Source organism: Oenanthe melanoleuca, chromosome 12 (assembly GCF_029582105.1).
Source record: "Oenanthe melanoleuca isolate GR-GAL-2019-014 chromosome 12, OMel1.0, whole genome shotgun sequence".
NCBI lineage: Eukaryota > Metazoa > Chordata > Aves > Passeriformes > Muscicapidae > Oenanthe > Oenanthe melanoleuca.
Genome location: NC_079346.1, coordinates 16,738,257 through 16,763,665, shown reverse-complemented (window position 1 = coordinate 16,763,665; position 25,409 = coordinate 16,738,257). Strand labels below are relative to the sequence as shown.

Here is a 25,409-nt window from a genome sequence, read left to right as displayed (position 1 = left end):
TGGGAAGATTGTTTAGCATCAATCACCCTGAGAGAGTCCCCAGAGGCTGGAAAGCCAAGTAACATGTGCTGGCCAAAATGAACATTACAGATGTGTAGTTCACACTTACAGCACCAAAATAGGGAGCCTGATGGACCACTCCTGTGCCTTCCTCCTCCTTCACATAACCATCCACCAGCACAGTAAAGGCACCTTTTTCTTTGCACTGTAACACAAAAATATGGGTTTATATAGATATATATTTACACACACAGCAAAACAGTTGTTCAGAACCTAGCAGAGCCACACGAAAGAGGAAAGAACTGCATCAAAAATCAGTGACACAGTAAAATGTGACATCCCTAACAAGCCTTAATGACTTCCCATAGCCCAGACAGCTGTGTACTTCATTTAAAGAGTGTCAGGTGTGATTAGATCTCACACCTCTCCAGAAGGCCTCCAAGTCAATTACTCTTCAAGCCACACATCCTCACACAGTTCTGTGCTTAACAGACTGCAAATCAATACACTCCTGAACTTGAGGACACAACCAGGGCACGTACAGAAGTTTCCCTGTATTTTCATATGTCCCCTATACCTCTGAATTAAAAAAAAAGTTTGATAGTCACATATTTTTATTCCCTCCAGAGAATGAGAGCATGGTAAATCCCAACAGAGAAAAAAATTGCTAAAAAAAAGATATGACAATTTTCACTGTGTTCAGTAAACAGATCATGAAAAAATAAAGGATTATTTACTATTCCTTAAAACAAAAATAGTAAAAATAAATTACTGCAGTCACAGATGAACCAAATATGTTACAAAATGTTAGGTTTGGCTTGTTCTGAAGGGAGATATTTTGAGATAAGATCTCCATTCTAAATAAAAGATTGTAGATGCCCCCATATGCTCCTTATAAGTACAGAAGGACTCACAAAATTTATCCATTCCAAACCTCAGATGCACAGTCCAATTTTCCAGATTCAGCTGTGTTTGACTTGCCTCTAGAAATATTAGACTTTGTCCCCTACAGAGGTTTTCCCACCTTTGCTGACTCCTGCACATCTTTCAGAACAGAAAGTGTCAAAAATTACCAATTCCCTTACAGGAGTTCACAGCTCCTAGCCAGCAGTGCTGCACCTCTCCTCTGAAAAATGTAATCAGTTTTTAATCAATTAAAAAAAAATAATATAATTCTTTATGCACTCTCCTATTGCTACATATTCTCTTATCATCTATGATGCCAGACCTAATGCAGTGCTTAAAAGCTGCATCCAGATAAATCTGATACATCAGTAGGTTTTTAGCAAAGGCTTTTAACTCTTCAGTGGGAAACATGACATGTCTGTGATTGTTATCCAAAGTCAGTCATTCCCTGGTGAAGACAAAGCTTCTGGACTTAGGAGGTAGACAACACTCACCAGATGAGAAAATGAAAGAATATTTGTTAATATGTATTGAAGTTTCTCTGCAATCTGAAATCAAACTTCTATCACCCAGTGTTTACTCTGAGTATATTTAAAACTTAAAGGAAAAAAATTAGAGAAAAAAGTCACCACTGTTTTTTCAAACTGTCACTAGGATTTTAAGGTTTTTTAATCCAACCTGGAGTTTGTTATTAGGACCTTTTTATAATATAAACAAGGAATATTCAGAATGGGTTTTATTTTTTCTTTATATCCTGTATCAAACACCAAACTGTTTCATCTTACCTGAATAAAATATTCAAAGAGTGGTATGTATTTCTTGCCTTTAAGAACAATACCAGGAAACCTGAGGAGAAAGATTTACCAGAACATAATTAACAACTTGAAAACTGCTTTTTTTCCTATTTGCTTCCTCACCTCCCTAATAGAATTTTATTTCAGAAGATGAAAATAATTTCCTTTAGTTACTTCCCACCTGTGTGGTAACTTGGACTTGGAGAACAAACAATGTCTTTTCATGCATCTCTGCTAGCAGTCAACAACTTGTACCTGATGGACTTCAACCAATGTAAATTAATAAAGGAATGAAGCATTAATGACAAGCTCTTCATGGTAAAGCTGGGCAAGAATCTTCTGGATAAAACACAATATTCATAACAACAAAGGCCTAAAGCTCAGCATGTCCAAGAGAACTAAATAATGATCCAAAACAGCTGAAGTTTTGTGTACAGAAGATTGTGACACAGGGTACTGCAGCCCATAAAGCTCAGATGCTTCATTCCTTATTCTAAAACTGGGCATCCAAACTCTCCACAGGCATCTCAGGGAATGATCCAGCACAGACAGGACTGGCTGAGGAAGCAGCTGAGCCAGACAAGAAATGCACAGCAGAGATGGAGCCTGCAGGTCTGGCTCCTCCAGCCTTCTGACAGCAGCTGACAAAGGCACAGATTAGCTTGGGATTTGCAGCTCAGAACTCTCCTGAAAGTGCTTAAATTGTCCAATTTCAGGGGGAAAATCCAGCTAAAACATAACTTAATCTGATAGATGGGCTGGCTCTGACTGTGTCCCAGCTGTGGTCTCTCCCTCCTCTGTCCTTGATCTACAACTTCCAAACAATGGTCAAACCATAAAACACTTGACTCCTTCAAAGTGGGGGACTCTTCAAAGCTGTTTCACTGCACAGGAAGGACCTGGAGCAGCATTTACTGCCAAGTTCAAGAGCATGACTCCTCAGCTCAGCACACACAATATCCTCTAGGAACAGAGGAGACTTCTATTTTAAGTCTCAGCTTTGCAGATGGTTTATATGTTTTTATATTACAAACAGCCTTAGGAATGTTTGAGGTGCTTAATCAGGATCAGATGAGAGAAAAGCATCCCAGTGCTCAACCACACAGATGTGGAAATGCTCAGATACAGAACATGAAGCACCAGAATTGGCTTTATTTAAAAAAAAAATTAAAAAAAATTAAAAAAAAAAGTAGTTATATTCTTATTTAACCCAAGTCAGAGAAAGTAAAGGTTGTGGATCACATTCCTGATGTTCATTTTGGGATCTGAAATACTTTGTCAAAGTCCTGAACTTCAGGTTGAAAATTTATACAATGGTGCCTTCTTGTGACCTAAGTTATATTAGTAAGACTAGTTTAAAATCACTTCAGCAATCCTTCACTCTCAGGAGATCAGGAATATCTGGTTTGGATTCTTTAGAATCCAAAAAGAGACAACAAGGGAAAACAGTGTGAAGAAATGAAATGCTTACTATGCCAAAGGACTGAAATCTAACACAAGGGGAGGGAAATGCTCAACAATCACATCCTATCTTCCACTGCTAAATCAAACAGGAAGCCACTGGATGGCCAAAACTGGGTAATACACCCAGAGCAAATCCTGAGTGCAAAGCAGCCAGTTCAGGGGACTTCAGACACTGCACATTTTCAATCAGACCATCCCCTGACCTCAGCCTGATGCCTGGTATAGATTAAGTTGCATCAATTTCTCCCTCAAGGGCCTGACTGCTTGAGAATTTAAAAGTGAGCTAAAGGAAGAAAAAAGTTAAAAGAAGAAGTGATGAAGTTCATTTCTATTAACTTAGATACTCACAGATCTAAATCTTTCACAGATCCATTCAACTACCAGGTACCTTTTAATTGTCTCACATTTCACATTTGAGAAAATTAATTATTACATAACAGAAAAACTGGAGCATGACCAAAAACAGAAAAGAAACCAGCCTGAAAAGAGACCATATACAAAAGAGACTAATACAAAAGAAAGAAAATGTACTGCTCTGCAAAGACATTTGCTAGCAGCCTTATAGCCTGATAGGCAGAGGTTTAAAAAAAGTAAAATTTTAAAAATAATGAGTTTGGGGGAGTGAGTGGTGGTGGTGTTAGAAATACCATTAATCAGGCATAAATACAACACCTGAAATATGTATGATTGCCTTAAAGAGCAGGCTCATTTCTGATGAAGACACCACATCAAAAAAAGGCCAAAATGTTCTGTGCATTCCTGGATATAGAATGATTGCAGTCACACTGAAGTTAAATTTGTAGTATTACATTAAAAGAAGAATTTGGAAGCAGAAGATAACTGACAAATTTAATATACTGGCTAGCTTGCTTCTTATTTAAGCCTAAAGCAAATGTATTAAAAAAATACTTGAGAAAATAAAATGGTTTTGATAGAAGACTTAATTTTTAGACACACTGAACAGGTTTCAAAACACCAAAAAGGAACAGAGTATCTGTATTTCCCAAGAGAACTGAAGCACTGATGGACCTAAAAGCCACTGAGACAGGTCTAACAACCTGATTCATTGTGATTGAGAGTTCTGAGTAAGTGAAGTGCTAAAGGACACACAATGTGAGTTTGTCAAGAAAAAGCCACACAAAGCCAAATTTTTTGGGGCAGACTTACTAGCTTAGATAGCAAGCAAGCAGATCAAATTTAGGTCTTAATGTTAGTGAGAGTTCTGACACTTCATCATTCCAACAGGCACAAATACTTGAACTGGTGGAACACCACCACTTCAAGGGAAAGTTGTTGTTAGTTCAGTATGAGAGCAAAGGAAAATTCCCAGTGGTGTCCTGGCAGGACCATCCTGACACTGACACTGTTCAGTGGTTTCACTGATGACTCAGAGGGGAGGAAAAAAACTCCAGAGATCAGAAGTTCAGCCAACCCTGAAGAAGGAGAGCACTGAATATCATCTTTAGAAACTCAACACCAGCTTAAATTGGTACAGACCAAGTGACAGATTAAGAGCATTCTCACAGAGGGGGAAGGAGGGAAATCAGTGCAGAAATATAAAATTATTCAACTGTCACAGTATGAGCCATCAGAATAGGAAACATCTTAAACAAACATCCCAGTTCTGTGTTTCCCTAATTTAATGATTACATGCAACTGCTTAGCTGAAATAACCTCCATTTTTAAATTTAAAGCTTTCAACTGCTTGATAAAAAGACAAAAATAGAAATAACTGATGGCAGTGAAGAAGGGGTGTTATTCTCAAAAACATTTCTAGTCTTTATTTTTTTATTGTGGTTATGTGGGGTTTTATAAGGTTTTCTGCTTTGTTTGTTTGAATAAAGTGAGCAAACACGTATCTGTTGTATTTGACCTCTTTAACAGGCTGCTGGCTTATTGAAAAGGTTTAAGAAAAGCCAAGACAAACATTTTGTCTAAAAGAGCTACAGAATTTAATACCCGCACCCCCTGCCCAGTCTGACTTCTTAAAATAATTCCTGTTTTTCCACCTAATCAAGATGAATAAGCACCCTGCAGAAAGCAATGATTGCCACTAATTACAGAAGTAATATTTATTTGCTAAAAACAATGGGATTGTTTTGCCTATTTCCCTTGAAATCTTTACATAATGTGTAGAAGAAGCCATTGGACACCTCCAGCATTTTCTCAAATTTTCACCTTAATGTAAATACACAGGAAAGGGGTGGGCTATGGAACCTTCTGTCCCCACCACAACACAAGGACCCAAGGAAACTTGTTTCTATTTGTGGCTTCAAATACAAGACCAATTTGTTCCAGTGAATTTCAATTCCTTTCACAGATTTTTGTAATATAAACACAGATGCAGGGAAATCCATCTTCTTAAAAACACTTCTGATCTAGAAAAACACTGAAAGCTCGCAAGTATAATAATTTATGTACTTGCCTGTCAAGTATCTGATAATCACTGTCAGATTTGTACAGTGCCACCAGCCTGGACTCCATCAAAATGTAAATCTTCCCTGTGGCTTGATCTAGAATATAAAATGAAACAGGAGTTTCACAAATTTCAGTTTAGCCCCCTCATTTGCACCATTATGAAACCTTTCAATATATGCAAAATATTGTAACAGTAAAACTGCCCAGAAAAATCCTTTGCCACTTTCCAGCTACTTTTTCCCCACACAGCCTGTTAAGAAACACTTTCCAAAGGCTAAATTTAAACAAAAAAAAACACAGGATGAAACCCAGGCCACTAATTTTCAGTGTGTTTTGTTGTTGCAGAGGCAGAAGCACCTTGTCTACTACTGCCGAGTTCAAATTAAAAAAACAATTGAGAAGTTTCAGTAAATTGTAACTGAAACAGAGAGAAACAACTGGAAGATGGACAAAGACTACATAAAATCAGTATTATTAAGAAAGGTAATGACTGCATTTTATGCACTTCCTGAGATCTGCTATTTCAATTACATGCTTTGATTTCTTTATGAAAGAAGTATATACCAACAAAGGAAGTTAACATCAAAAAAGAGTGAAATGTTATGAAGAAAACTCATTTTCTACCCCAAACCACCCTGATTTCCAAACTTCAATGACAAATTTTTTCCAGGCTTCTACCCTGCCAACTCAAGCAGTGAGCAATGAGCCAGAGACATCCAACTCAGCACCTCAGGCAAGTGAGGTTATTTCTGAAAATACCCAGCATTTCTTTTTAAAGATGACCAAATTTATGTCAAAACTTTTGAAAACTGAAACATACTTAGTTCTCTTCAAAGAAAGAAAACCCAAACACGTGGAGTTCGCTGCAAAGGCCTGCACAACTTCATGTTCAACACACAACAGATTCATGTGGTTTTGCTGAAACTGGAAATTCCTACTATTTTATTTTAAAAAAAAAAAGGGAGGAGGTGTTTGTAGATGAAGATATAATTAAAGACTACAAACACACACACACCTTTTTATTATTATTTCATCTGTCAATATTTTTAAGGAATTGTCCTCTCAATTCATTTTAAATAACAAGCAGTTGGAAATCCTCAGCCACATCCAAAGTGGATGTCATCCTTCAAACTATGCTAGTTCAACCCCAGAAAAGTTCTGCACATTTAACATAAACCAGTCTAAAACACAAAACATAAGTACATATTCCCAGGCACTGAAGGAAGAGGTGTGCAACACTTGCCTCTCAGTTTTACATACTGCAGCTCTGGGTTAACACAAAGGGCCAGATTGCTGGGCAAGGTCCAGGGAGTCGTGGTCCAGGCAACAAGAGAAACATTTGGATCTTCTTCCAGTGGGAAGCTCACAGTCACTGAAGGATCCTGAACATCCTGAAAAACAATTTAACATTCCATGGATGTTCATCTGTAATGTAAAAGGTGAAGTGGCAGCACTAAAGTCAGAATAGAGCACCAGTCACTGAGCTCCTCATCACACCAGTGCAGTCCAACAAGGCCACAGGGTTAAAATCTCCCATTAGCAGGGAGGTTTGGGGCATTTGCTGCCAAAACACCAAAGAAAGATAAGTGCACTTCCTTTAGGTATCTGTTATAACCCCACTCTCAAAGTTTAGAACCAATTTCAAGGGTCAGGAAAATCAGCAGTTTCTCAGACACCCTAAATAAAGCCTTTTCCACATTTTCTTCTTCAGCCAGGGATAAGGAAGAACAGCCATCACATAAAATTATTCAACTCTAATTAAGAAGTTGTCATTAACAAGGGGGAGAAAATGACTGGGGTACTTGAAAAAAAAGAGTATGTCAATATTTAAGAGGAAAAAAAACCTCAGGGAAGGAAACCTATTCTATAAAACTTCACCTTCAAATGAGTCCAAAAAATCCCCTGAAAACAAGATTTTCTTTCAGCCAAGTACAACCCTATTCAGTCACTTCACATTTCACATGTGATGAAAAGCTGCTTGTAAAAGCAAGTCTAATCCTGCAAATGTGAAATTTTCACAAGGAAATCCTGCATGCCAGCTCGGAGGGTGCCATGCACACCAGCCCTAAGCCCAGAAATAGTCCTGTGGTCTCGTGCGAGGCGCTCTGCTTTCCACCCAGCATCATGGAACACTTAATGGCATCATGGGACAGGCAGCTATTTATGGCTGAGCTGAGGGCTGCTCCAGAGGGAATTTTCTGTGAACATCTGGTGCAGTCAACAGTAAAACATAAATATTACATAACCCATGGCCTGTGCTCAATACCAGGCAGAGATGGAGCTCTCGGTTCTGTCTGTACCGAGTGCAAGGCAGCACTGCAGGCTCCTCACTTTGCTTTCTGAAGCACTGAGCTCACCAAGCACATAAAAACAACTGGCAAAGCATAAAAACAACTGCCAGGCTGGCAGGTAATGGCACTGTGTAGTGTTTCAGCTGTTACAACTTCACCTGCAGACACTGCTTCTTCAGTTTAATGCAACAGCAGCTGCTGGCATTGTTAGCTCAGGTGTGCACTGGACACCCAGCTCTGGTTCTGAACATGCTTCTCGTGTCCTATTGCTCCTGATGTGTGTGCCAATTCTCAGAGGATCAATAAACAGCAGCCAAAGGCTTCCCTGCTGCTTTTCCACTGTAAGAAAGGCAACAGCTGCCTCACACCAATAAATGACTGTGCCCACCAGGAATAAATTCTGTCAGCTCACAGACCCACAACTTCCAAACACCATTTCTAGAAGATGAGAAAGATAATTTTTGCATGGAGTGATACAGCAGCATCCCACCCACTCACACCTCTGGTTCTAGAGTAAGAAACAGCATCTAAATATCTAAATATTTCATTAAGAAAATTAAGAAAAGAAAAGAGCTTTGGCTTTACAGAAAAAGAAAATATAGATACACATACACACAAACCCTCCAAAATAATCTTTGTTCTAAAGAAAGCTCATTTATCTGAGCCTGTGAGAAATGTCAGTCAATAAGGACAAGAAAAGCAATTATGTCAACTGTCAGACAGTCACAAAGATCTCTTTGCAAATCTCTCTTCCATAAATCACAAACCATTTTTTCTTCACTGAAAATACCCCTCAGCAATACTGAAAGCCCTGGTATCTCTCTGCTATCTGTGGGCTGCATTGTACTCCAAATCTATTTAAACATTTGTTTTAAAAACACTATTCTTGGCCAGAAAACTGGCCTTTTTTAGGCAAGATGTAGAGACCAGATGTACAATCTGTGCTAACTCTCTGTTCTCACAATGCAAGTGAAAGATTTACAATAGAAGGATATGAAGGCCTGGGTCAGGATTGGAAAGGATACAAAACCTCCATCTACAAACTAATGTGGAATTTGGAAAACTGGGACACAAGTTCTACTTTCATATACATGAACGTGAGTTTGTTGCAAGTGAGAAGCTTCTCTTGCTTTATCTGTCACTCACTTTTAAAGGAACATTTTATAAACCACAGTAAACCCTCCACTATATAAATAAAATAATTTTTTGGTGTTTCCCAATTTAAATTAATGATTCTTAAAAGAACCATTATCCTACAGCTACAATCTCTTTGATATCCCTTATGAATGTCCTCACAGAAGATTCAAACCCTGCCAAAGACCCTCTTCTTTTCAGATGTGCACAGACAGGGACACTTGCAGCTCACTCCTCTGAAAATTCAGCATAAAAATCCACCACTGCAATAAAACCTTGGGAGTCCAGAGAGGGAGGAATTTACCACAATAAAACAAAGTGTGGATCAAGTGATCCAAACAAATACAGCAAAATATGATGAAAATTAACCCATTTACCTAGATTTTTACAATTTGGAATGCAATGACATGTTTAGGTACCACCAAGCAAAAAGCTTTTCAAATCCAAACAGAAGAAAATATAGAAATCCAATTGCAACTTACCTTGTAGTTCTGATGGGACTCAAAGTTGGACAGGGGGGTGTTGCATGCAGTTGAAAAAGGCATGACCTTAACCCCTCTATACACCAGTCCTTTGTCATAGAGCTGCTTGAAAACCCACCTGGAAGTACACAAGGAACAAGGAATGACTTGGTGTTTCATATTTAATAAATAAACTGCAAAATGGGGGTTCTGTTCTATCTGGAGTTTCTTTCTGAATTACGTTTTTTTTTTTTTTAAATCCACCATAAACTAAAGACAATAAAAGGCAAAGAGATAATTGATTGCAACTGCATTTCTGGCAGATTGTTAGCTTAGGTGGTTCTAGCAGTTTGGTATTCCATGCACAGAGATTAATCAGCAATATGGATTTCTAGTCCATCAAAACACCTTCTCAGATTTCCTGAACACAAAGATCACCTGAAATCTGAACAATTAACAAGGCTGACATCAGTCATAATTTAGAGAAGAGCTGTAGTGACACGGCTGCTCACTTCTCACATGATCTTAAGTTTCTGCTGCAGCAACCAGTGCTACAGCAGACACAGATATGGGTCAGAGCCACCTGCAAGCCAGGCCAAGTAAATCCTGATAATCTGAGAGCACTTTCCACAGAAGAGAACAGTTAATCATGAAAAAAATCACAAATTCAGTCTTATGGTGCCACAATTTAGTATCTCCTTTGAACTCAGATCCTCTCCAAGATCACATTCTCACACCAAGGTCTAACTCTGCTTAGGAAATCATCAATACAGCTTTTAGCATAGCTGGATCCTTATGGTTTCTTGAAATAATCAAGACAGCACTTAATACTACAGGTGACAGATTGAGTCAATGCTCAAAATGAATGGAAGAGAAACATTTCACACAACAACTCATGGACAAACCCTGAACACTGCAGGGCTTCCTCAAGGATCATCAACATTTATCAACCTCTCATGTCTTGCTGACTTGCACACTCAGTGGCACAACCTGCAGGCTGTGAGGCAGGAGAGGCCAAGCCTTAAATAATCCTGCCAACTTCAACTCCCAAATCAGAGCTGCTGCAGAGCCTCAGCATTGGGAATTTCACACAAAAACTGTTAAACTCTGCTGACTTGAAAAGCTCCTTTATTCAAACTATGTTTTCAAACCATCCTGATCCCTTTTCTGGGTCCCTTTGCAGATAAATAGCTCATTGCTAAGCAACCAACCCAATCCTGGCAAGCAGCACTTTTTTCTGCAGGCTGTCATTTTGTGCTTGAGAATCTGGACCTGTATTTCAGTCAGTCTCTTGTCTTTTATGCTTGAAATTATCACCTTCAACAAAAAACAAAAGTAGACTACTGTACTGATTTTATCTGTGGCCCAAAGTAAGAATATTAAAAGATATGCCCTGGCTTGCTGACATGGAAGTCCTGTGGTGCCTTAATCAGAATAATTATTACACTGTAGATTAGGCACCTGGAGAAAATACAGAATGTCACTGTCCACTCAGATTCATCCATGGGCCTCCAGTAAAAATCCAAAACTCTCCAATGTGTGGTCACTAAGATCAGAAAAATTATATAATACAAAGTCTGAGATGGAAAAAGTCTCTCATACACTCAGTAGCATCAAGTTCTGTACTGAGGAATCAAACCCAGGAGTCTCTCAGAGCTGTGCACTCCTCCAAAGGTGCCTTACCTTACACACAACTCCAAAGAAACCTTGTTCAACCAAGAAATGTCACCCACAGGCAAGATGTGGCTGCCTGACCCCCAACCCAAATCTGAAACACGGCAGTGAGTGACTATTTTACAGTGGATATTTTAAGTTTACCAACTTAGACTTGTATAAATCTAGATCAGTCTTCTATAAAAATGATCCCTGAACATAGTTTTACCAACTTTCAGCATGTAAATTTGAGCTGGCTAACTGCACAAGTTTTTGTGGGAGTTAAAATAACTTTAAATGTATGCTTACCCCCTCAGAGCATAATGAATGCAGCCTGTGACAAGTGACAGCATTCCTACTGAAGGTAGTCTATTTGCCTTTCAAAAGCAGTAACTAAAACACCTATAGAAAAAGGCTCCACTTTACTTTCTATAGAACACTGCCTACTAACAGCACACAAAAACTACTCAGAGAAACACTGAATACTGAATTCAGCTGTAAATATAACTGTAAACTCAAGGAGCTGCTCAGCCAAGGTGAGCACTACATGGAGCTGCCAAGCTCCCAATCCAGGCCAGCATCTCCCTCCTGTGGCAATCCCATCCCATTGCACACCCCTGGCTCCAGCTGTGCACAGAGACAAGGGATGGCTTCAGACCACATCTGTCCCCTGAGCTCCTCACAGGCCACAGCCAGCACTCATTTGGAGCTTGTCACAGCCTGGCCCCTCACACAGCAGAATAAACAGAATTATCACTGAGTCAACACTGCTGTTTGATGCCATAGCCCTCACTACCACTGCACAAGCTCCTTCTTCACCTTAAAAAGAACCTACAATGGTTTCCTTAACAGAAGCTGCTGGGAGCTGCTGGTGTGTGACCAGCAGAGATGCAGAGGTGATTCCCCAAGAGCTCCCTGCAGCAGTGCCCACCTGAAACACAGCATCTGCCAAAGATGAGATGGTTCTAACAGTAAAAGTCATTTACAGGTGGAGATCGTGTTTTGATTAAAAAGTCATCACAGTATTTTAGGCAATAATCTCACAAAACGTGGTTTAACCCTAATGTTTGAAAAATGTTGACACTTTGAAAGAAAGGAGACTCAGGTTTGTAAGCCAAATTTGAAAATGCAGTGCTTTCTAAAAAAAAGATAAACTAAGGAAACCACAGAGCTCCTTTCTAGTGACAAACAAAACATGTACTCACAGAAGTGAGAAATCAAATCTTGTACCTCTAAATCTGCTACATTTCTCCTCAAACATAAATAAATTTAATTGCATCCTCTTGGTTGTGGGAGCAGCACTCAGACTTTTACTGAGGAAAAATGCAGTTTGGGAAAAGGTGAAATTCAAGGTGCATATTTCAGCTTCTTCTTGATAAGAGTATCTGGTCCCTAAAGGTGCAAGGAAAGTTTAACTTCCAAAGTGATAAGAATTGTTGTTCCTGAAGTGCCATGAGGTTTGAGCCCAGTCAATAACAAAGCCTTGCTCTCCCCAGAACTCCCAAAAAACCAGAACCCTCCTGCAACATTTGTTCATCCAAGTCACACACACAGCACACAAGCACCACATGGATATCATCAAACTCCTGCAAAGGGAGCTTTTGCTTCCAGAAGATCCTGGATCAGTCAGTGCAGCACACCCAAAACCCCTGGCATCCCACACAGAATCCAACATCTCTATGAAAAGCAAGCTGCACTCATCAAACACGCACATCCAGTTCACATCAAAGAGGATTTCATCTTGGAGCTTCCCAAGTTCTTAATGCCATTCCTTTGAGGGATCATGGGGCTCTGTTTGCAATGATCAGTATCTAAGGGTTTCAGAATTCCAACCTTTCCAGAGAACTGACTCATAACTAACACTGAGATTTCTTTTCAAACATATATAAAGTGCTTTCCCCCCTTTTGTTTTCTTTAAAGAACAAACAGCAGGAACTGTAAACAGTCCTGTGGGCATTAGGACAGCAGGATCCAGAGGTCTATGATTTCAACATATCCATAGTACTTTAGGTAAATGGACAAAATGATTGCTGTGTCACCTCACATCAGTACATACCAAAAGGACAGTTTTATAGCTTCTGCAGACCTCCCAAACAAATCCAGGCACAAACACCATGCTATGTAAGAAGCCCTGTCAATTAGAAGTTCAGCAAACACTGCATCCTAACAGCACCATGGGAAGCAGAGCTTCTGAGGAAAAGGTTTTCCTACAACTCCATGGACAACACTTGAAAAACAAGAAGAAATCAAAATGCAAGCAACAATCAAAAACAGATGCTTAGGGACAAAAAAAAAGTACTCAAAAAGCACTGGATGTGAATCAAAAAAGCATAAACCTAAGTGGAACATGAATTCCAACAACAAACACAACCTATCTTTAGAATAACATCTTGGAAAGTCAGCTCCTTAAGCAAGTCAGGAGAAGTGTTTCTTTGTTCCAGGGCCTAGGAATTGTTGAGTACAGAAATTGTCAATTTCTACGTTCAACTACCACTGAAAGTTTTTAAATCCTGGCATACAGAGATCATCCTGTTCCAGGTCCACCCTCCAAGCTGTAATCTTCAGAACTGTGTTTGTTGAGAGATTCTGGATCAAGCCAGAAATGCAAAATACCTGTATAACAGAAAATCTGAGTATCTAAAAGTGATGCTAGACTTATCCCAAATATCATTCACAGGAGTGCAGTGTATTCCTCCTCCACAATACAGGTAAGAAGATACAATAAGGACTGGAATGGTCAGAAGCTAACAACCAGGGGACTAGAGAACTTAATGCACAAAAGAAATACAAGAATGAGGGGGAAAAATACAGGTAGCTCATAGAAAAATGGGCAAACCACATTTCTTATCACCAGTATCTCTATAGAGGATCATTAGTCATGGAATACACAGAATGCAACAGTGATTTCTACTTCTATCTCTAGAAATCTATTAGGAGAATTTCTGTTCAAAGCTCTGTTGTTCTGAGCTCATGTGGTTTAGTGCTGAGTGCAGGGCCTGTCTCAGGGCAGGTCAGGTGTGAGCCCAGCTCTCCCTGGCACCTCCTCCCAGAGCTCTGCCACCAAGGGGAGCTCAGGACCGTCTCTAGCAGGCTCAGCCCGCAGTTGCTCATTTGGGCACTAGATGGTGACAGGAATCTGCTCAAGCCACCCTTCAGAGGAGCAGCAGGAGAGACCAAGCCCTGGCATCCCCCTGGGAACAGCAGAGCCATCCCCTGATCCCATCCTGCTTCCCCAGAGCCCAGGCAGAGCTGCCCCTCAATAAACTCACACCCAGCCCACACCTGTGCAACAAGCCAGCACTGAAGACAATCATTTAGAGTTATTCCAACTCCCAAAGGTTTCTTTCAGACCATCTCAGTAAGAAGTTTAAGCTCCCATCAAACTCCTCTCCATTTCACTGGATGTGTCTTGTGACTGTACAAAAAAAGGCAAGAACATATTTCATGTCTGTGCTATGCCAGCTCAAGAACATCACTCTCATTGCACTTTTCCAGTGAAGGGCACTTTTAAATGGCTGCAGGACAAATTGTACAGAATTAGAACTTTAAAGTTCTATTTAAGCTATTTAATATGTGCAGAGTTGACTGGATCTTAACATGCAAAACCAGTGCAGTATCACCTCTTACTGATACCAACTTTCAATCCTCCCCTGAAAAATTCTACCAATTAATGTTTTGTTCAAAGTCAAAATTTAGCAGGCTGAAAATTCAGTTTAGTCAGTCATCATATGACATAGCATCAAAATGCCAACAAAGTAGTCATTTCCACTAGAAAAATTATAAAGATGAAAAATAAATGCACTCTAGCATTCTGAGCTTACCAATATTGTTCTATAGAGATACTGTACAACAGATGTATTTGGTATCTGAGTCCTAAATACTTCAAATCTAAATAATTTGGATCAAATCAGCCACCACTGAAAACATTTATCACAAGTATTAGATTTTCTCACTGAACTCAACAGAAAAAAATAATAAAACATCACATGCCACAAAGAAATTCCAGTTGAGGCCACTCCAGAGCTGCAGGAAGAGCTACAGATCAGGAAAAAACAAACCTAAACAGACTGGTTTAGCTGATTATATGACTAAAAACAAACTCCTTACCATATTGTAACCACAAAACCTTCAGCTGCCATGCCCACTGCCATTTTCATAGCCAGGTTTTTTTTCTGGGCCTAAAAGCAGCATTGTACTCCCACAGACAGAACAAGGTAAAACCACTGGACAGGCCAATATGGTCTCCAGGGCAGTCAATACAGAAATTAAGCTGCAAAGTTTCTCTTTTGTACATAGCTGGACATTAAACTTTAAACTTTTTTAAAGAATTTCAAAAGGAGCTCAGAAAAAATCAATTGTGAGAGAAGCTGCTAGAACCCACAGCTCAAATGATCACTCCTAAAGGACATGGAAAGGAACTTCAGTAACACCTTGTGGGTCTGATGATTGTCTGAGTAACCATCCAATTTATTTAATTTTTAGGAAATTTTGCTAAAATTTTTACTCTGCCAAAAGCATCACTTTAACTGCAGTGACAGGGCTCTCTTTAAGCATTATCTCCTTCAGCCTGAGACAGTTCTAGGAGACTTTCAAAAAAAAACAACCCAACTTTTAAAATGTGCTTTCATTGCATGATTTAACAGAAACTTAACAGTATCAGGAAGCAAAAAAAGTACAAAATTAAGAGGCTGTCTGCCTACCTACTTCCTGAAATCTGAGTTTTCAGATCCAATATAATTTAGAGTTTGCATCATTAGAGGAGGTGGTATCTGTAACCCAGGTGAAAGACCAGAAACTGCCTTTTAAAGAGGTGGTGGGAGAAACAAACCACCAAAAAAAAGCCTGGGCTGGTGAGAGGGACCCTGCAGCCAGCTCAAGGCAGGTTTGGTTTTTAAGCTGCCAGTTAAACAGGATTTGAGGTGCCACTAAGTATTTTTGTCATTTACAAAATGAAGGTTTCTTGTCAGTTTTGGCTTTATAATTATGCAGGGTTTCTTCAGCTGAGCCAGTTAAAACATCTGCTGCCTTCCCACCATCTTCCCAATGCTCACTGAAATCTCACTGGCACTTCAGCCCTCTGCAGTGGCTTCAGGGACATCTACAAGGTCAGTCAATCCATTTCCATAACTTTATTAAAATAACTACAAAATTAAAGCTAATCATAAGCTAATATTACCAAATATTCAATAATACTTTGTTATGCAGATAATTTGCTTTTCAATGGCTTTTTGTCAATATATACTTTGCTAAACCTCTCCCTGCAACTCACTTTATCATTCTATCACCCAAAGGACTCACAGTTGCCATTTCTTCCCTGTGTTAAACCAATCTGATTTTCCATAACCTGTAAGATTGTTTTGTATTCTGAAAACCCAAGAGGCACCCTGAATACATTGCCAAAACAGCCAAACTTTATTAAGCTCTGCACCAGGAGTCCAAGACAGTTGTCAAGTTGTGCTGCCAAGAAAAAGATTCACAGATTCACAGCCTCTAAATTCAGGCTTGAAGAAGAGGTTTGGAGCTAAACTGAGCCTGGACAATTTGCCCATTTACAGCTGACAGTGTGAAGAACATCAAGAATAAAGAGATAGAATGTAATTTCTTAAACCAACCAAGGAATATATTAATAGATTTTCAGAACTGCTTTGAAGTTGACATGGAGCAGTAGGATTTCAGGGCTCCCTAAAGGCAGTGTTGGTGCACTTTGTAATTCCATCACTTGCACATCAAGAGATTTTACATCACTTTAATTACTCTGCCTTTGCATTTTCATAACAATTGTAGTGATACATGGACCAACACATGTTTCCAATGAGTGAGGCCTCTGTCACATTTCAAATCCATAAACAGTGCATGTTCACTTACCACACAGACTCCATGAACTCAGGGTAAAGAGTTTTATAGTCATTTTCAAAGTCAATCCAGCGTCCTAATCTGGTAACACTGAACTGTTAAGACACAAAAACAGAGATTGAAAGGCATCTTAACAATGCATCATCACAATACATTACCACTATTTATTCTGTAAAATAAAAATCAGCTAGGTTTTTAAGTGCAGTCTTTGTCCCATCTCAATGAAATACATCTGCAAAATATTTTAACCTGACAGTAGTTCCAAATAGTGTATTCAAACAGGCAAAAATAAGGAAGGAATGAAGCAACGAACATGGTTATTGACAACCAAGGTCACACAACAGGCAAATGTGTCCAACACAGTAAAAATGTTTGATCACTTGGATCATTCATCAAATAGAAATGGTGGACACTCAAGGTTCAGCCAAGGTTCAAATGCCTGAAAATCGCTTTTCATTAGAGTGGTCTCACTTCTATTTTTAAGACTACTTGTTGCAGAGACAGTGAAAACCCAGAAGACTCAGTCTATCAGCTTTCAGTGACATGAAAACATGATGTAATTTGAAGACAAAGAAATGCAGAAAGAAATTGATACATGACAAGTTACCAAACTATTCCAGGGCCAACTGCCTTCTCTGACTTCCCAGAGCCATGAGAGCGCTGCAAAGCCACAGGAGTGACAGGTGCCAGCCCTTGTCTCAGGACAGATCATGGTCACATCCAGGCACTAATGGGAATGAGCCAGCTGTGGGATTCACTGGGCCAAGTGGGATTTCACAGCCATCCAAACCCCAGCTCTGCAGACAGCCAAGCCAGGGACACCTGTCCTGACACTCTTACACACAGCCCATGCTGAATGTCAAACCAGCAAAGTGAACACAAAACACATTCCTTCTCTCACCTCTGCATGTTCATACAACACCTGAGATCCTGACATGGATCAGTTTCCATCCTGACCTTTAGGTTATTCTGACATTCCACTAATAAGATCCATAGCCTAGGACTGATTAGCACAAGGACCCACCATTATGTTTGGTCTCAGCATTGTAAGATCTTATATATCCAAGGAACCATCTTTTTATTTTTTCATAAGGCTCAAATATTTGCTAAACACTCCAGGCAGAAAATAAACACTTTGTCTAACAGGAATATTGGCAATTCCTCTCCTAACACTATTCCAAAATATTTGAATTTATTACAAGTCAAAAGATATTTAAACAAATATCATTATTTTTATTTATCATCTAAAATACAAACATACATGCACAAGTTTATGAACAAAACAAAATAAAAAAATCCATTCACCATCCAAAAGATGGAGTGCTTGGACTGCCCAGCACTGCAAGAACACCAGCTGCTGAAGCACTGCAAGTTAAAAGGTATGGAAAATGAACCACAAATGTTCCAGGTTTGGCTGGGATAGAGTTAGTTTTCTTCTTCATAGCTGGTACAGTGCTGTGTTCTGGATTTAGGATGGGAATAATGTTGTTAACCCACTGCTGGCTTAGGGGCTGCTGAGTAATGCTTGCCCTAAGCAAGGAGTTCTGTTTCCCAGGCTGCACAAGGAGCTGGATGGGAGAACAGCCAGGACAGCTGATCCCAACTGGCCAAAGGGACATTCCATAGCACAGGACATGGTGCCCAGCAGAGAAACTGGGGGGACTTGGCCAGGAGCTGTGAATCACTGGGCAGACACAGGCTGGGCATCACTCAGCAGCAAGGCTGGGCAACACTTGGTTTTCCTGGCTTTTATTCCTCCCTCTCTCTCCTCTTTTACTATTCTTAATATAATTAGTATCATTATAATATTTATTTTGTTTCAATTAAACTCTTTATCTCCACTCATTGGTACTTGGCTGCCAGCTGGGGTTAAACCACACAACAAACCAGAATGAATCTTGCTATTTTCACTTCAAAAAGCAACCAAGAATTATCAATGATGGGCTTAAAATACAACATTTCAGAGTGTAATCCGAAAAAAATAAACTGTTTGCTTTTCATCCAGCCACTCACTGATGTTTAGGCTACAATTACTCTGAGGCAGCTCTGGTTTCTTCAGACACTGGCCATAACTTCAAAATGCTCCCAAGGGCAAGAGCAAGTGATACTGAAGTAAGAAACTGCTATTTCCATGAAAAGAAATACAGCAGGACTAGAAACATGCATGAGTGTGATGAAGTAGAAGAGCTTTCACATGAGAAAAAATTAAAACAATTAGGACAGTTCTGCCTAGGAAAAAAATTATTGTTAAGATAAAGCTTTCTTGGAAATCATTTTAGAGAACTGCCATTCTTCAAAATTGCACACACCAACACTTTCCCTGTACTCCTGGGATGCAAAGTTGACACCATTATTCTCTGGGAAGACTGAGGGTTTAACCACACCTCTTGTGACAAAACCAGATGTGAGAATTTCTGTTCTTCCAAAAATACAAGCTGCTGCCCTGCACTCTGGCAATGAAAACACTGTGGGGAAGGAGGAGCAGAAAAGCAGTGAGGTTGATGTTAATTTTCTTTAAGGCCTCCATTTGAAAACCAAAGACAGATCTTTCAATTTTCTATAGAAGAGAAGACATGAAGAAAGATACAATGCTCAATATATTTATTATTTGTTCAGTGTAGCTCATTAGACACTTTGAGCTCCAGTTAACCTGCAAGTAACCTTCTCTTGACACCACAGCAGTCTGTTCTGAGCCACAAGAGTGCTCTTTATGTCCCCCTTTCAGAATCACAGGGGAGAAACACAGGATCTTAAAGACATGAGATTTATGCACACCATCAGATAAAAGGATGAAGTTCAGCCCACCTGAAACACTTCTGCACAAACAGATTTAGAAATGCTCAGAAGAACATGGACTGAGCCTTCACTCACCTCCCACTCCTTGGCATATCTCATGACAATCCCTCTGCACTCTTTGTTGTAAGCTTCAATTCCCATCTTTGCCACATCCTCTGGCCCTTTAATGCCCAAAGTCTTGTCAATCTCATATTCCTGGGAGCATGGGAAACAACCAAACAAAACATCACATTATCAAAAGCTTTCAGGATTTCCCTGGATAGTTTTTTGTGTCCTATACATTCTAATGAGGCTCAGGGGGCCTCCTTTAACCTTTTGAGATTTCTATGAGAGCTGCACCTGAACTAGGCAGGGATTTCAAAGGCTCACCCTGGCATGACTGTTTCTTTAAAAAAATGAACAAAAAAAAAGGTTTCTGAAAAATGTACCAAATAAATGCAGGTTCACAGCAATGAAGAGAGTGCAGGTGATCAGTAGGAAGCTCCTGAACTCACCCACACACAACAGCCACAGAAACACTGGACAAGAACTTCCAGTTCTCTTTTAACAACAGTGCCAGGTATAAAAGCAACAGAAAAATTATAAGCAGGGAACAATAGGGAAGAGAAACCAACAGAAGTATCTGCAGGCAAATTCATGGCACATACCACAGGTAAGCCATGGCAATCCCAGCCAAACCTTCTGTCAACATGAAAACCACTCTGATGAGCAAATCTGGTCACGATGTCCTTGATGGTCCCTGCAAGAATGTGGCCATAGTGGGGGAGCCCCGTGGCAAAGGGAGGGCCGTCGTAGAAGTTAAACCTACAACACAAAACATTCCTCATTAAAGCAAAGCCTGAGCAGCAGCCTTCCAGACAGGGTGGCTCTATTTTACTACTTGTGTTTCACCAGGAAAATACCCATTCCTTCCTCTTCCATGGTCAGTCAGCACAGGTGCCACGCTGGCAGCGGGACTGAAGGGAACACTCTGACTTGTTCAGTTCCTGCCACTGCCAGTTCTACCAGGATGCCCATGGAACGCCCCACAGTGCTCCACAGCTCCACAATGGGAAGAGTTCTTTGCTTACCTCCCCATTTCTCTTACAAACCCACCAGACAGGAAAGTACAAGTTAATTACAACTGTTTGAACACTGCTGATTCTTCACCAAGTGAAATATAAAGGGACAGCAGCATGAGCCAGGCCTGCTGTTGGAAAAGGGAGCAGCTGCTGTTTACAGAACCAAGGAAAAACAAAGAGTAATTACAGCCAAGCCAACCCTGAACTGCCACACACAGTGGCACACACAGCTTTTAACAGAGTCTTACCTAGGTCTATTCTTTGATTGCTTCAGGCATTCCTTGAAACAATTAAGATTTTTCCAGAGCGTCAGTATCTTCTCCTCCTCATTTGGAAAATTTATGTTTTCTGGGACTTGTTGAACCATTCTTTCCCAACAAGGATCAAGGAAGAGAAAAATACACATTGTACAGAAGTGAGAAAAAATAACTCCACAAATACATCTTTCAAATCTGTATTACCAATCCAAAACTCAGTTTTCCAAAGAGCTTGATTCATTGCAGGTATAGAAGCAAGCACTCCATTCTAAAAAATGGTTAATTTTGAATGACTGGCACCAAAGTTTTGGAACAGGAAAAGGATTCTCCATTCATTCAGCTATGATTGTTCCCTTCTTTATCATGTTTTTATTTCTGTTTCCCAGAGAAAACAGTCAAAGGATAAATTATTTTTTGGTTAGAGGTTCAGGGTTTTTTCCTCGGGAAAAGCTTCCAAGTTCAACTGACCCTTCAGCACCAGTTTGTACCACAGAGTTTCACTTCAAACTACTGAAAAAGGGGCTCGTTTTCACTGTATATTTATTCTCACTGTTCAGATATTTAAAAGAGCATTTTCTATCAGGATATGCCAGCAATCTCAGATGCCCCAAAAAGCAGCCAAACTGCAGAGAGCACAGTTGAAAAACACTGCAAAGATGAACGTGAGTTTTTTAAGTACATGAAAACTAAGCCCAAACAGGCCACTTCCATGCTGTACAAGCAACAGGGAAGAGGAATTCTCAGCATAATTAGGAACACACAACAGTTGCCTGGTTCCAGACCTGCTATGAGATAGAAAGGGGTCAGATTTCAATAAAATGCCATGGCAAGGACTAAACAAAGCTCTGGGGAATAAGGATGTTTTAAGACAGCAGCTCTCTTAACAGGAGAAAATTGGTTATGAAGGTTGTAATAGATGATATTACAGAATAAAAGGGTTCTTCCACCTCTCACTTCAGTGCTGCTGGTTCTGAGCACAGGAACCAGAAGTAGATACTATAGCCTTGAGCTTCACTCAGCACTAGAGAATTACAAGTAACAGCACAAAGCCTGAGTCTGGTGATTTACTCAGGTTTGTAAATACTAACCATAAAGCAGCAACAAAGGCAAATGCATGAAGACAATCCTTCCAGTTACAGCTGAAGTTCCAAAACATTTGCTTAAATGGAACCCAGACCACCACAAAAATTGCCAGCTCAAGGATTGAATCCCTACAAAAAATGTGCTACAATTCTACCAATTTACCACTTTTTTATTCATGACAAATCATTCTCTCCACTAATAAAGCCAAATTATCTTTTATCATTATCATATTATTATAATTGAGAATCTCACAACCTGGTGCACAGGCAACAGAGCATTTGAAGGGGAAATCAGGGGCTGACAAGAAATACATGGATATGGCCTGGATGTGTTTTAGAAAGTTAATAACTAGCCTGAGCACAGTGAGTTACTCTACACACAACTTGTAGGAAAAGCACTGATCAGGCTGGGTCTTTTCTCAGTGATTTGATCACAGAGACAATGGAAATGATGAAAGAATTCAGCCTTAAAGCTTTTATCTCCCACAAGCCCACTGACCTGAGGTTTAAGGATTTGTATGTTCCACTCAGCTCAGGTTCAGCCCTCCCAAATTAGTGGTAACTGGCAAGAGTTTGGAGGCTGGCCAGCTGTGTGTGCACCTGAACAAAGCAGAGGCAGGCTGGGCTTTGGGGTGTGCCTGTGACCGGGCTGTGGAGGCTGCTCATGGATCACAGACTCCCTGCATAAATCACAGAGTCACTGTGGGCCCATCCTCCAACTGAAGCACTGCACGGGCACAGCAGTGTCCAGTAACCACAGGGCACAAATCCATCCACACTCAGCAACAGCACAGGTTTATTGCATGAGAAGCAGGGGGGAAAATACTGTTGGGGATTAATATGCAACCATTGCTACTGGTTATTTTTTCCAGGTTACAGACTGACTTAAAAGGCAAAAGAACCTTGAAAATCTCACCATGGCTCAACCTCAGCTGAGAAAAAAAAGCAAAGATCTAACAATAATTTAATAGACAGAGGTATGAATATCTATACAGTACAGAAAAAAAGCTTAGCAGTCTAGGTATTTTAAATCAAGGATAACTTCATCACTTTGAACACAGACTGAACAAGAACATCACAAACCATATTACAGAAATTATGCAAACACATCTAACAAAACCACATTTTCAGATAACACTTCACATTTACAGACATCAGTAAACACAAGCAGGGTTCTCTATTTCTTTTCTGCTGACAAGAAGTGTTAGACTTTAAGACAATGCACCACAAATTAAGTTTTTATTAAGTGCACTCACTTTTCTAGAGGATAGCAACATTCACTAGCAAAGGTATCAAAGTTTGGAGATTGTATTAGAGCAGTCTGAGACTTAAGCTGAGCTTCTTATCTACAAGAAAAAAAAAGATGCATTAAAACCACAAAAGCAAGTTCATGTGTGCTTTTTAAAGTATTAATTTTGTTTAAAAAGTCAATAAAAATTCAATTAAAACACCACTATGAATGAAGCAAACCCATACTTGAGAAATATTGTTGCACTTTCCACATGTCAGACATATGATTAAAACAAAGTGGATTTCAAGATATTAATAATTTTGTTGATGAAAAACTGTAAGTATAAAGACACAGGATGAACTAAAGGTGCAAAAAAGGTTTCTGATTTCCAAAGGTTTATGATCAGTCTCTTATTCTTGTTCCAGTCACCTTCTCCCACAAACTATTCTGTAAAAGAGACCAAAGCTCTCTCCAAAGACAAGGAGCCTCCTTTCTCTACCTACAGCTGCCTTCTCCAAAGTCAAACAAGGCTCCACACCTGGCACCCCATTTCTGCCTTTTTAGGTACTGTTCTGGGGTAACATCTGTCTAAACTGTTCACCTGATAATCAAAATTCTCCAGTTCTAGAAGACATGGAAACAACCAAGTTTAAAACAAAAGGAAGGATGGGTGGGAACAGAATGATGAAATACAGAACAAATGTTGCTTCTGAAAATCATGTGCTAGTGTCTTATACAAGGAATAAAACTGCAAGACTAGCCCAGCTGTCCCCCTGCAAGGTTTTTCTTTTAATATTGAAAAGCCAATTAAAATATTGTTAAAGCAACAAGCACACTCATCAATTAATGCTGTCTTTAGACACAAAAACTTCATGCTATGTGAGAGCCCAGTTTTACACTGTATCTTGTGATGGCTTAAGAAATTTTTGCTGTCACCATATTACCTCGATTAAAAATGTAACATATCCTTGTGAAAAAAATCTAGGTTATCTTGAAATAACTTTGAATTATGCCTTTTTAATAAGACTCAGAAACCAGTGTCAGCTGAGTTACTGAACACTGCTTTTATGTGACAACTAAATTCTACTACCTGACAGCTGCTTTCTAAGCACGTCACCACCACACCGAATAAAAACGCTTTCTGCAGTTCTCAAAAGGCTCCTGGGGTGTGGAAGCCAAGGTTTGCTGAAGATATCAAAGTCACCGCAGCTGCAGCAGTAAAAAGGGTGCATTCATCAAACCCCCCAATAAAAGGATGCTGAAGGGAATGCTTAAGACGTACTACACCTTGTAAGGGACCTTAAATTCTTTATACAAACAACTAGTGAAACCAGGACTTGCTAAGTATTAAGCCCTGCAATAAGGCATTTGGCTAACCTTTAATAAGTATCTGCTATAAGTAACCCCTAAATTGCAAAAAAGCAAAGAATCTGTACAGCACCCACGAGTAAAACACGCACATGACCGTGACGCTGTACACAGAAAACAGGAGCTGACAACCCAAACGCGGCCGGGGAGCTGCCAGCCCGGCCGGAGCCCGCTGACACCGGGACAGCACAGGCACCTGCGGGCCACGGGCCGCCGCTCTCCCGGGACACCCCCAAGGTGCCGCCCAGCACCGGCTGCCCCGCCAAGCCGCTGGAGCCGCCTCGCCCCGCCCCGCATGAGCCAGCCCCGGCGGCAGGGCCGTGAGGGGGCAGCGAGGGGCGAGGGTCCGGCCCGGGCCGAGCCCGCCCCGCTCACCTCCGTCCCGCCATGATGCAATCGCGCCCGGCGCAGCATGGCCGGAAACGCCGCCGGCGCCACGGCCAATCAGCGCGCGCCTCTCTGCGGCCGCACGATGCGGCTTTGTAAGGCGGAAGCCCATTGGGTGCGAGCTCCCCTGGGCGGTGCCTCACGGCGGCGCGAGGCAGCTCGGGATACTCTGCCCTCGGTTGGGCGGGGCAGGGGCGGGGCCGGGAGTTCCCCTCACGGCCGCGGGGAGAATTCCTGAGGGCACCGCGGTGAC

The 25,409-nt window shown here is 40.5% G+C and overlaps 1 protein-coding gene and 1 non-coding gene across 4 annotated transcripts in view; both read right to left on the bottom strand.

The window, feature by feature from the left end:
• The window catches only part of IARS1 (isoleucyl-tRNA synthetase 1), a 94,402-nt gene extending 69,201 nt beyond the window's left edge, over nucleotides 1-25,201 (bottom strand). Inside the window, exons 1-11 of one of the 3 annotated variants that reach the window (XM_056501329.1) lie at nucleotides 25,145-25,201; nucleotides 23,427-23,516; nucleotides 21,080-21,199; nucleotides 20,418-20,574; nucleotides 19,846-19,965; nucleotides 16,987-17,069; nucleotides 9,490-9,607; nucleotides 6,820-6,973; nucleotides 5,590-5,671; nucleotides 1,692-1,752; nucleotides 110-205 (exon numbers count right to left, since the gene is read on the bottom strand). In XM_056501329.1, coding sequence (XP_056357304.1) covers nucleotides 110-205; nucleotides 1,692-1,752; nucleotides 5,590-5,671; nucleotides 6,820-6,973; nucleotides 9,490-9,607; nucleotides 16,987-17,069; nucleotides 19,846-19,965; nucleotides 20,418-20,574; nucleotides 21,080-21,198 — 990 coding nt within the window. In that variant the 5' untranslated portion in view covers nucleotide 21,199; nucleotides 23,427-23,516; nucleotides 25,145-25,201. Of the gene's footprint in view, nucleotides 1-109; nucleotides 206-1,691; nucleotides 1,753-5,589; nucleotides 5,678-6,819; nucleotides 6,974-9,489; nucleotides 9,608-16,986; nucleotides 17,070-19,845; nucleotides 19,966-20,417; nucleotides 20,575-21,079; nucleotides 21,200-22,176; nucleotides 22,897-23,426; nucleotides 23,517-25,144 lie in introns of those variants that run through there. The other 2 variants (XM_056501328.1, XM_056501330.1) reach the window with 2 other exon arrangements.
• Nucleotides 22,801-22,933, bottom strand: LOC130258526 (small nucleolar RNA SNORA84). The gene has a single exon (XR_008841518.1). It is a non-coding gene; the product is annotated as a small nucleolar RNA SNORA84 (small nucleolar RNA).
• Nucleotides 25,202-25,409: the final 208 nt, after the last annotated feature.